The 11,648-nt window shown below is 43.4% G+C and overlaps 1 protein-coding gene across 1 annotated transcript; it reads left to right on the forward strand.

Moving 5' to 3' along the window:
* The first annotated feature begins 1,551 nt into the window (after positions 1 to 1,551).
* Znf662 (zinc finger protein 662) lies at positions 1,552 to 8,090 on the forward strand. The gene is made up of 5 exons (XM_076869470.2): positions 1,552 to 1,626; positions 3,138 to 3,264; positions 3,903 to 4,016; positions 6,057 to 6,158; positions 6,830 to 8,090. Exons 1-5 carry the CDS (start codon positions 1,552 to 1,554, stop codon positions 7,858 to 7,860), a joined length of 1,449 nt encoding a protein of 482 aa, XP_076725585.2. The 3' UTR covers positions 7,861 to 8,090.
* The last annotated feature ends 3,558 nt before the right edge of the window (positions 8,091 to 11,648 follow it).

Raw genomic sequence — 11,648 nt, forward strand, 5'->3', positions numbered from 1 at the left:
CTGAAGTTTTCCCTCTCCCTGATAAAGCTCTCTTCTGCCTGATTTTCAGTCTGCCAGATGCAAATGGTGATGGCTGACTCCCTTGCTGTAGCAAGTTCTGAATGAATAGTGTTTGCTTGTTCTGATTTGGGTGGTCTTCATTTGTTGCCACAATTCTGTTTAAAATTTTACCTTCCTGGCATGCTGTGTGATGTTAGGCAATCCATTTCTTCTCTTTCGACCTTACATTTGTCAACTGAAGAAACTGGTTCCACACTTAGTTTTCTTCTATTGAACAAATATTCCTTCGTGCTTAAAGAACTGAGGTTCATGGTTGTGAAGCAAATGGTGAGAATTTGAATTGGTCCCTCTTATAGTATTGCAATTAAGTCTACTTATCAAGCAATGTTCATGCCCTGATGTTATATACTTGTATCTATCCATAAACATGGTGATACTTTAAAAAAAAAAATTAGGCTCCCAGAGATGCTAGATATTGTGATATTGGCAGTTATCCGTGCGGAGTCCTGCTTCCCCACATGTTGAAGTTTGAACATTAGAGAAGCATACGGAGGCAAGATATAAAGCAGGGTTTATTTAAAAAGGAGTGACATATACTTCTTCCAGGAGGGAGAAGTGGGTCATAGCTGGTATCATGGATCCCAAAAAGAGAGGTGTTCTACCCTTTTTGTATCCTAGGCTTTCTTTATTCTCCTGCCTTTTCCTCTTTATCTTTCTTCTTCCTGCGACTAGGCCCAGGAATGCTCCACGGGATTGTCAAAAGGTGGGAAACAGGGGGCCTGAAGTGGGGAGGGCAGAAAGGAGTAGCCAAGGACCCATAAACAACCTAATAGCTCCCAGTAGGGGGACTGGTTACTTTGGCAACGGGTTGGAGCAGGGGCAGGTTCTTGATAAGGGCAGAAAGGAATCTGAAGGAATTAACATTTCAACCCCTCGGGGGACAGTCTCCAACTTTCCAAGACTCACTCAAAATTGGCCTCCTTGATCCAACCTGACTTACCTATCTACACTGACTGCCTGTCTAATTCTGGCTTCAACTGGGTGACGTTAGAGTCACAAGGATGAAAAAAATCACGGACACAGTCAGCTCTTGGATACGGGAGAAATTAGTAAAGGAAGGCAGGTAGGCGAAGGTTGCAGTCAACATGCTACCTCCCTGCAGCATCAAGATGCAGCGAGGTGGAGAGGAAAGGGTGATCAGGAACACGGGAAAGGATTCCCAGAGAGGCCTGCTTCTCCAACTGCCTTCCCCCCAGCGCCCCCACGGTGCAGCGGGGCTGCTGGTGTCTGGGGAGAGCCGACCACTCTCTCCTCCCGCCCAGGGCGGGAAGGAGAACCACAGAGACGCGGCGCCTCCGCCGTCCTAGAGAAGCCATCGCGGCGAGGCGCGCGGCTTCGGCCTCCAGCTGCTGGGGTCCGGGGCACTGAGCGCGGCTGTCCAGAGCTGGCTGGCTGGACGAGGACCCGGCTCTCATCCGGCGGCTCCCAGGACTAGGGTGTTGCTTGGGGCCGCCGGCCCCTGCGCTCGCCTACCCGGAGGGCCACCAGGCTATGGCGGCCGCGGCCCTGGAGAGCGGAGCGCGCCTCCGCCGGGTCCTCGAGCTGTTGCCGGGACGGGCGCGCCCGGTGAGTGCGGGCGGGCGCTCCTGCAGGCTCGGCGCTGCCGGGCTCCGGGCGCAGATCGGAGGCGGGGAGGGGGCGGGAGGCGGCCTGAGAATGAGATGTAGCCCCGAGGGCGGGCCTCGAGGGATAGGCAGGGTCCAGAGCACTGGGCACTCTCCACTGCCCACCCGGGAGGGGAAGCAGGCGTGCTCCACGCAGGCGGGAGTCCAGCGCTGGAGCGCTGTTCGCTGATCAGTTTGGGCGGAGGCGAAGGACCAGAACTGGTCAAAATTCAATGAGCCTGTTTTTTTTTTTTTTTTTTTTTTTTTTTAATAGAGCTGGTTATGTTTGAGCTGGGTTCAGGATGAACCGGCGGAATTGACAGGTACAGGAGGGAGCACTTGTTCAGGTTGGGGAAATTGCAGGTGCCAGGGCACAGCCATGGGGAGGAGAGTTTGTTTTCCAACCGAATGGTGAGAGAGTAGGGGATGGTGCAGGTAAACTAGCTCTCTGAATAGTGAAGGAATTCTCGTGGTGCCCAGGAATTGGAACCTTTATTAGATAGGCAGAGGGGAGCCAGCCAAAGCCTTTGAGCTCCGTGGTGCTTAATAAATCACTGTGGGGACTTTGTGGGGCAAAGACGGCAATGGAATGGAGCAGAAATTGCTCCTCCGTAATATAAAGACAGATGCTTAGTGAGGCAGTGGACAGAATTATAAGAACTCTTGATGGCTGTAGGTTAGCACTGTTGGTGTTTCCTGAGGAAGAGGATGAGAGAAAAAAGAAGATGCAGAGACTCCTACAGATACAGATCCCGAGATAGGCCCTTGGGGAAGAGAGTGGGGTGGGACGTTTTATAGAGTTAATAGGGGTGGGGAAATTCAGGGAATAAAGCCACAGTTTAGGATTTATCCCAGGGTAACCTGGGTGGGTCAGAGGCACTTTGGTGGCTGGGAAGGAAAAAGAGGAAGGGTCCTACACAGCAGGAGTGGTGACGTTAGAAGGCAGTCTGACACAGTATGCGAGAGTCAGAGTCACACAGGCTGTTTCAGCTCTATAGCTTTGGAGAAAACTAATCTCTCTGAGCCTCAGTGCCCTCTTCTGTAAAATGGATCTGTACCCTTCTCTATAGATAGTGAGATATTAAGTAATATGTGAAAATATACTGAACTTGGCTTAGCTCAGTAAAATATAGTTGTTACCAAGGGGTGGTGAACTTTGAAGGAGGACCTCTTGTGGAGAAAGGATGGGATCTAGACCACAGAGGGTGGTTTTGGAAAGAAAACTTTGGCAGAGATTCATGAAAAAGAAGGATGTTTCTATTACTGAGATAAAGATGAAGAGACATGAGAAAATTGATGGCTGATCTCTTATATGTTTGTAAGTAGGGGGCAAAAATCTGAGCATTTCCATAGATGTTCAGAATCCATAAACACAGCAGATATTCCTGCCAGTACCTCTTGGTATCCTGTCTGCCATTACAGCAGGCCTGAGCCTGGGATTGACCTAGGACACTTAAATACATGTTGTTTCAGGGGTCAGTGACCTTTGAGGATGTGGCCGTCTACTTCTCTGAGAATGAATGGACAGGGCTGGCCCCTGCTCAGAGGGCCCTGTACAGAGATGTGATGCTGGAGAATTATGGGACTGTGGCTTCCCTGGGTAAGGATCTCTTCCCTTTGGCTCTGCCTCTGCCCTTTAGAGTTTCCTGACTCCTTCTTAAAGGCTCAGGCGTTTAATAAACCCAGATCAGTGGTAGCTTCAGGATCCTAGATTTTCTTAATGACCCAACCTGAGCAGTTGCTGGGAAATGGGAAATCCTGGGATCAGTTTGGGCCTTGCACAGGATTCCCTTGCTGAGCAGTTAGTGCTGCCCAATGTCTTACCCCCACTGAGTGCCCCACTGAGTCTTTGGTTCCCCCGGTAGGGAGGTCCTGCCCAGTAGCAAGCATCTTCATGTAGATGTCTAAACTTGATTGCTCTAAAACGGAGAAGATAAGAAGGTTCAGTTCCTTAATCAGTGGAATCAGGCATTTCCTGACTGAAACTGTCATTGAGCACCTCTTATGTACTCTGTCAACTTCTGAATCTTTGTAAGAATAAAAAATATATAAAAAGCTTCCTGGTCCCTCTCCCCTAGGTCTCCTGCTATTTTCCCTGGACTTCCTTTCCTCGTTCTTCCTAGTTATTTTCCTTTTTTTTACCCTTCTGCCCCTGAAGACACAGGCCTGGGAGGAGCCCTGGGATTGCTCTGTGTCACCCCACTCACCTGCCTGTCCCATTTCCTTCCCCTCAAGCAGCATTTGCATTTCCCAAACCGACTCTGATTTCCCAGCTGGAGCGAGGGGAAGCACCCTGGTGCTCAGCTCCTTGGGGAGCTCTGGATGGAGAGGGTCCAAGGGCCATCTCCTCAGGTGAGTGAGGACATATGCTAGTCATCATGTCTTTTAACAATGTAATGGATTTGTGTTCTTTTAACCTAGTGCCATAGATACTAGTTGGATTTCCTTTTTTTCTCTGTATTCTCATGGTTTTCTTTGAGTCCTTGTTTTATTCATTCTGGCTCCTCTGTGCCATCTTTATTCAACTCTTTGCCTCTTCCTCATCTCTGCTGTTATCATAACCACCATTTATTTATTCTCTGACTTTCCTGTTTACTCCCACTGGAGGTGGCCTTTCTACTTTCCTGACCTGCTTAGAGACTTCCAGCAAAAGTTTCTGGCTGCCCTTTGGGATATGAAGGCCTTCTTTATCATTAAAGAGCACAGAATCTTAATAACCCTCAGCCAAATACTTCTTATTCTTCAGGGATTACTGATAGGGAAAACCCCGGTATAATTTTTGCCCCAAACAAATCTTTCTTGTTTTCCTAGAAAGAGCTTGTTCTTCCTGCTCTCCTAGTGAGAACTGTGTCTCCCTGTTGCCTTTCTGGAAAACTTCCATCTTCCCCCACAAAGCTCTTCGACAGCTCAGTGAGACTTGAACTGTGCTCGCAACCTCCATGTTCTTGTTCTGGCAGTCTTTTTTTTAAATCAGAATACTTTTGATTGCAATTATTAAACCCCATTAAAACTGGCTTAAATAATAAAGAGGAATTTATTGTTTTATGTAACTGGGAGGGCTGTAGTGAGCTGCAGGTACAGTTTAACAGTTTCTGCTCTGTCTCCATGTATTTGGCTTTGCCTACAGTCTGGGCTTCTCTTGTGGTTGTAAGGTAATTGATACATGTAATTAGGACTCTGCTTCTTCATACCTAGGGAAAGAAAACAGGACAGATCTTCCTTAGGCTTTACCCAGAGAAAATTAAAAGTTTCAAGTATTGCTCTAATGGACCTTCTTAAGTCATAAACCAGCCCTTAATCAGTCACTTGACCAGGGAAATAATAATGTACACTGATTGACTGGGCTGAATTGCTGATCCCTGAACCAGTTTTCCATGGTGAATGGGATAGGATTAACTTGCTTGGCTTAGACCATTTCAGAGCCTAGCCTAGGAGCTGAAGTTGGGATCATTCCCCATGCCTGCTGTAGCTACTCCACAATGGTGAGGTGCAGAATGAATGTAGAAGGAGTAATCAATGTCTCCTGCATTTTCTCAGGATCTCAGTGCTTCCTTTCCTCTCCACCTATGCGAATTTATCCCCTTTGCCTTAGTTAAAAAATCAACAGCTAAGTTATTCCTTGAGCAAAACTCTAACTCCCTGACGTGAAGCAGACTTCCTTGGAGTAGATCTGTCTTCACTCAGTCCACTTTCATCTTAGAGAAGATGATCTCAGGGGACACAGAGTCTTTGGCTTCAGCCATATATAAGATTGTCGTTTGAAGGTGTAGAACTGACCTGTTGCTTAGGCAGTTATGGAGAGAACTATACAATGACAGATGTTAGTTAAGCCTGAAGTAAAACTGCTAGAGTGAACTTTTGTGAATAGAGATGTCTGTCATAGACTAAGAAGTGACTTCTAGAAATGGCTTAGTGAGGCTGTGATATTATTTCTTATGGATGTCACAGACAGACCCATCATTGATCCTTTGTGGAATAAATGGTATTAGATGGAGAAGAAGAAAGGAAACCAAGAGACTATGGTTTCCTAGAATATCCTGCCTAGACAGAAAGTCCTTAGGAACAGCTCTTCTGAACTCTATCCTATCCTGATTCTTTTGTATGTGAACTTTTTACAACCTATAGAAGAGGACCTGGTCTTTTCTATTTCTTCTTGACATTTTACAATGAGTGATATGCTTTCATATCATTGGGAAGGGATGGAATTGCAACTTTCCTATTCCACTGTTTTCTATTCGTTATATTCCTATCTCCCTTGAATTGCTGGTCATTTGTGTTATTTATCTTTCTACCTACCTTAATTCTTCCCTCACCACTTCCATTTCTGCTCCATTCCTAATGGGTCCCACTCCTCCAACTGAGCCAGTCTTATTTGTACCTTGCCCCTGGCAGGATATCCATTTCTAAAGCCTGCTGGGATCTCCCATCTTGAGCAGCTGGAAGAGCCACTGAACTTGAAACTACCAGTAGAGAGTCCAGGCCTAATTTATACTGGTAAGAGAGAAGGAAATGAGCATTTTTCTTTCAGTCATAGAGTTTCCTCTGTCTTTTCTTTTTAAAATATTAAAAGCCCATTTTGGCTGAGCACAGTGATGCATGCCTGTAATCCCAGCAGCTCAGGAGGCTGAAGAAGGAGGATCTTTATTTCAAAGCCAGCCCCAGCAAAAGTGAGGCACTAAGCAACTCAGTGAGACCTGAATTTAATAAAATAGAAAATAGGGCTGAGCAAGTGGCTCAGTGCTTGAGTGCCCCTGAGTTCAATCCCCAATACCCCCCCACCCCAAAAAAAAACCCCATTTTGCCATTCATGTTCTAAATAAATGACTTTCCAAAATTTTCATATCAACCAATTTATTAAAAGGAAACTTAAGCCCAGAGCTTCCACATTTTAATAGGATAAGCTCAATTAATTAAATAGTCATGGGTTGGGGTTTTAGGGCTTAGCTTGGTTTTGTGGAATTACAGTCCCTGAGGAATCTATCTAGTTTCCACCTTTTACTTTTGGTTGTTTTCCATGTGTTAGCCCTGTTTTTGTCATTTTTGGCTAAGATGGGGCCATCAAGACAAGGGGTGACCTTGGAGAGATAGGGATATATTTATATGACTTAGTGACCTTTGTCACTATTATAGGTAATGATATTTGCAGCTCTGATTTCTTCTTTCAGAGAACATGTTGAAGAGTGAGAAAGAAGATTTTATTCTGAAAGAGGGAGTTTTTGAGGAGGCACAGGACCTCATGGTGCCATCAAGTGGATCCCGGTGGTATGGCTCCCAGGAGTTCTCCTTTGGAAAAACCTGTGAAGAGGAGAAAAGCAGGTTAAGGAGATGGCTTAGCTACTCCAGTAGGAGAAATTTGGAAAACACTACAAATGACATTGTAGAAGTGATTGTCAAGGATGAGATGGTCTCAGTAGAAGAGGGTTCAGAGAATACTGATGTTAGTAACTACCTCAGGATGCATCAGAAAATTCTAAATGAGCAGGTATTCTACATATGTGAAGAATGTGGCAAATGTTTTGATCAAAATGAAGACTTTGGTCAACATCAAAGAACTCATAATGGAGACAAGGTCTATGGATGTAAGGAATGTGGAAAGGCTTTCAGTTTTAGATCTCATTGCATTGCACATCAGAGAATTCACAGTGGGGTGAAACCCTATGAATGTCAAGAATGTGCCAAAGCCTTTGTTTGGAAGTCAAACCTGATTAGGCATCAGAGAATACATACTGGAGAAAAACCCTTTGAATGTAAGGAATGTGGGAAGGGTTTTAGTCAGAACACAAGTCTTATACAACATCTGCGAATCCACACTGGGGAGAAACCATACACATGTAAGGAGTGTGGGAAAAGCTTTACTCGAAACCCAGCTCTTCTTAGGCATCAGAGAATCCACACTGGGGAGAAGCCTTATGAATGCAAAGATTGTGGGAAAGGCTTCATGTGGAACTCTGATCTTGCTCAGCATCAGAGGGTCCACACTGGAGAGAAGCCTCATGAATGTACTGACTGTGGGAAAAGCTTCATTTGTAAGGCACACCTTATCCGACATCAAAGGATCCATACTGGGGAAAGACCCTATAAGTGTAATGACTGTGGGAAGGCCTTCAGTCAGAATTCTGTCTTGATTAAGCACCAAAGTCGCCATGCCAAAGAGAAACCCTTTAACTGTTGGACCTCTCACATTCTTGAACATTAGAGATGCATATTGGTGATCATTGCTTATTATTTATAGGCTATAAGAGCCTCAGAGACAAGTAAGATGCCCTTCCACAATTTGCTATAACCCTAATAGCCAGTATTATCTTGAACAGATACCACTCTAGCAAGTCTAGATCCTCTGTACTGCTGTGTTTATATGAAGCACCACTTGATTGAGCACCTACTCAATTAAGCAGACCTTTCTTCCTCTTCTACTTGTAACCAGTGCCACCCAAGTTAGTATCTAATTATATGCTATCTCATGTTTTTCAAACAGTATCATGTCTCTTAGTTTTGACTCCATCTGAATAACTCTTTGAAGACCAATATTGCATTTCTTTTGTTTCTCAAGTTTTAAGCTTATTTTCTTTTTATATTAGATAGAGCATGCTCATGATTAAAAACAAAAAAAGAGTTCTGAAGGATGCTCAGTGAAAAGTAAATTTTCTTGTCATGTTGTCTCCCAGTTCTCCCCATAAGCAATCACTTTTATAGGTTGTGAATCTTTTTGGAGATTTTCTGTATATGCAAATTTTAATATTGCTTTTCATAAGTCTTCCTCACAGAAAACCTTATTTGATATGGGTCACATTTGCCAACTTCAGGACCTTCCCTTACTCTGAAGTTGTGGTTCTTCTGGAGGTCATCAGGGTAACTTAGGGAAAGCAGCAGAGAGGGGTTCATGTTGTGCAATGCTGAGAGACCACATTGCCCTGTGTTATGAGACAGCACTCTAGGATTGGGAAAACATAAACCCCGTGAAGATTTTTTTTTTCATAAAAATATGTAGAGTTAAAACCCTTTACTGCTCTATTATCCTAAATCTCCCAGCCTGTCCCATACTCATCATTATGATAGTCCATATCCTAAAATAAGTCATGGGGCCATCACCAAGGGTAGGAGATAGTGTTTACTCTGGTGGTGGTTAATGCTCTGTTAGGTAACATCCTTCAGTTAGCAGTTGAAAAATTCCCATATAACCCAATGTCTTGGTATCAGAGTTAAATTCTTCCTAGGCCCAGGATCAGAGAAAACAAATGCTAGGAATACATACATTCTATGCAGGAAAGTAAAGAAGCCTAAAATTAACTCCTTTTGAAATCAGGAGTCTATAGAACAACATTTTAGAAGGAGAATACAAGCTGCCAGTACTGTGAAAGATGCAGGATATTAGAAAGTGGCACTAACCACCTTAAAGGTTGAGAGGATGAAAGGCCTTGTTGAGCGGAGAATGTTGATCCAAACAGATTTGAAACATGAGACTCTTCACTTGTAGAACCACTTTTTGTGGATGGTGCAGTTTGCTTTACTGTTGCTGAGGCATCCCATTTTGTTGACCAGGGAGCAAGGAAGAGAAACCGTGGGCCTGCCTGCCCCAAACTTCTGCTTCCTGAAAAAGCACAAATATTGGTAACTTTAGAGTTCCTGATTGCTGAAAACTAATGTAATTTAATAAAGTGAACTTTTTCCAGGGTAGCCCCGCTTGGGTAACATCTAATAAGCAGTAAAACTTGTGTACCACATGGAACTAAGAAATGGAAATGACTGATGTGAACAGTGGGAAGTTGTAGGCAAATATTATTTGGGAAACTACTTGTGTGGAAAGCACTCTGCCAGGTGCTTTTTAAATAAGTCAGACCTGTTCCTGCCTTCCTGGAACATTTAACCTAATGGGAGAGAGTACCTCTTCAGGATAATTACATAAAATTATTAAAAGTCTAAATGTGATGAAGAAAATGAGCAAGGTACTGAGAGGGACTGATGGGAGGGGCCCACTTAATATAGGTGATCAGTGAAGGCCTATCCTAAGAGGTAACAGTAAAACCAAGAATGTGAAACAGCACTTTCTACATAGAAATCATTTCTACATAGAAATGATTTGTAAAAGGACCTGAATGGGAGAAATGTGAGAAAGAGCCTCTTAAGAACAGGAAGAACAGCAGGCAGAGGGAACAGCTGTGAAGACTCCCTGCTGTATGAGGAGCTTGGTATGTTCAAGAAACCAAAAGAGAGGCTGGGGATATAGCTCAGTGTAGAGCATATGCTTTGCATTTGCAAGGCCCTGGATTCAAATAAACACACTACCATTCACACACACACACACACACACACACACACACACACACAAAAGAGTTTTCGATATGGCATAACAATGAAAGGTGTAAGGCACAAATTGGGTTTGGAGGGAATTAGACAGGCCAGAATATTATTTTTCTTTGAATGAAAAGAAGCCATCCAATGGAAGAGTGATATTTTGAGTCCGGCTTTAAGATAGTCACTCTGCTACATAGAATGATTTGTAAAAGGACAAGAATGGAAGGAGAGATTATGTTGGAGACTGTAGTAGCCCAGGTTGGAAAGGATGATGGCCCAGAGAGACTGGTGGTAGTGGAGACAGAAGTAGGTGATGTATTTTGGAAATAAAGCCATAATGTGCAGATGCATTCAATACAAGGAGTAATGGACTAGGAGGGGTCAGGGATAGTTTTCTGATTTGAAAAAGTGAGTGAGCATTTATTGTAATGGATGAGACTAGAAGAGGAATAGGCTTGGGAAGGGAGAAGTCAATAACCCTTATTTTGGATTAACACATTTGAGATATGGGTGAGATGTTCAAGTTGGCCATTGTATATTATGGGCTAGAACACCATGTTAGCCATGACTAAAGCTGTTTATTTGGGAGATATCAAATGAGCAGGAGGCATAAAGGATGGGAAGCAATGAACAAAACCCCCTGGAGGATGGGAAGAAATGTATGAAATCTAGAGCTGTACTGTCCAATACAGAAGCCACTAGCCACATGTGGCTATTTAAAATTTCAAATGCAGTTCTTTTAGACACATTTCAAGCATATCATATGTGGCCACCTTTCAAGCATACCATATGTAGCCATCTTATTATGTAGCATGGATTTAGATGGTTTTCATCATTGCAGAAAGTTCTACACAGTGCTGCCTTCAAGATGTAGCAAGGTACCAAGACCCCAGGATAGAGAGCTATGGAATATCAATTCAGTATTTAGGGAGCTGAATAGAGGGAGGTACCAGCAAGGGATGCTAAGAAAGGGCAGCCCTGAGGTGTTGACAACACTACAGACAGCTGTTGAAATAGGGTTGAAACAAGGACAAGGGCTGCTAGAAGGTGATGGTCGAAACCCTAAATATTCATAAGCTCCCAAAGTCAGAATGATGAATATGTGCTGGATGAGGTCAGTATCTTAAAAATTGGAAAGAGAGTTATGCATCAGAAGCCTGAGGAAGTAGAATCATGAAAGAGAAGGAACAGTTTGGACCTACCAAGGAGCATCAGGGAAGGTGATCCACCTTAGGAATGCCATTTCTCAAAGATGGAAATGTTTGTAGGTTGAGTGGTTGGGTGGCAAGATTCATAAGTAACATAATGAGAAGTACCAAAATATAGCAAAAGATAGGTATTCTAAAGGATTAAGAAAATGCAGGTGGAAATGGGTGGCCCCTACTAGGAGAGTTCCAACTGTTTTTTTCCGTACCAGAGGCCTGCCTATAGGGAGGACTTAGAAGCCCTAAGTTCCTATCATAGACTATATAGGAATCATAGCATGAAAGATGTAATTTGTAATGACACTTTCTAAACATGTAAAAGTCAGAAGATAAAAAAATTTAATACTTAGTTTCTAAATTTTGGAGAAATATAAACAGTGGAAATTAACATTTTCTGATAAGTTACAGTAATAATATATTAAAAAGCAGAAAATTGATTATGGTAAAATTTTGTCTTCAAATTAAAAAAATATAGGATTAGAAAATG

The sequence above is a fragment of the Callospermophilus lateralis genome, chromosome 1 (genome assembly GCF_048772815.1).
Source record: "Callospermophilus lateralis isolate mCalLat2 chromosome 1, mCalLat2.hap1, whole genome shotgun sequence".
Taxonomy (NCBI): Eukaryota; Metazoa; Chordata; class Mammalia; order Rodentia; family Sciuridae; genus Callospermophilus; species Callospermophilus lateralis.

What these genes read in the sequence shown, in the direction of transcription:
- Znf662 (XM_076869470.2), top strand. Translation starts at nt 1,552, where the DNA reads ATGGCGGCCGCGGCCCTGGAGAGCGGAGCGCGCCTCCGCCGGGTCCTC. An exon ending in TGCCGGGACGGGCGCGCCCG is followed by an intron (nt 1,627 to 3,137) that starts GTGAGTGCGGGC and finishes ATGTTGTTTCAG; the next exon opens with GGGTCAGTGACCTTTGAGGA. An exon ending in TCCAAGGGCCATCTCCTCAG is followed by an intron (nt 4,017 to 6,056) that starts GTGAGTGAGGAC and finishes TGCCCCTGGCAG; the next exon opens with GATATCCATTTCTAAAGCCT.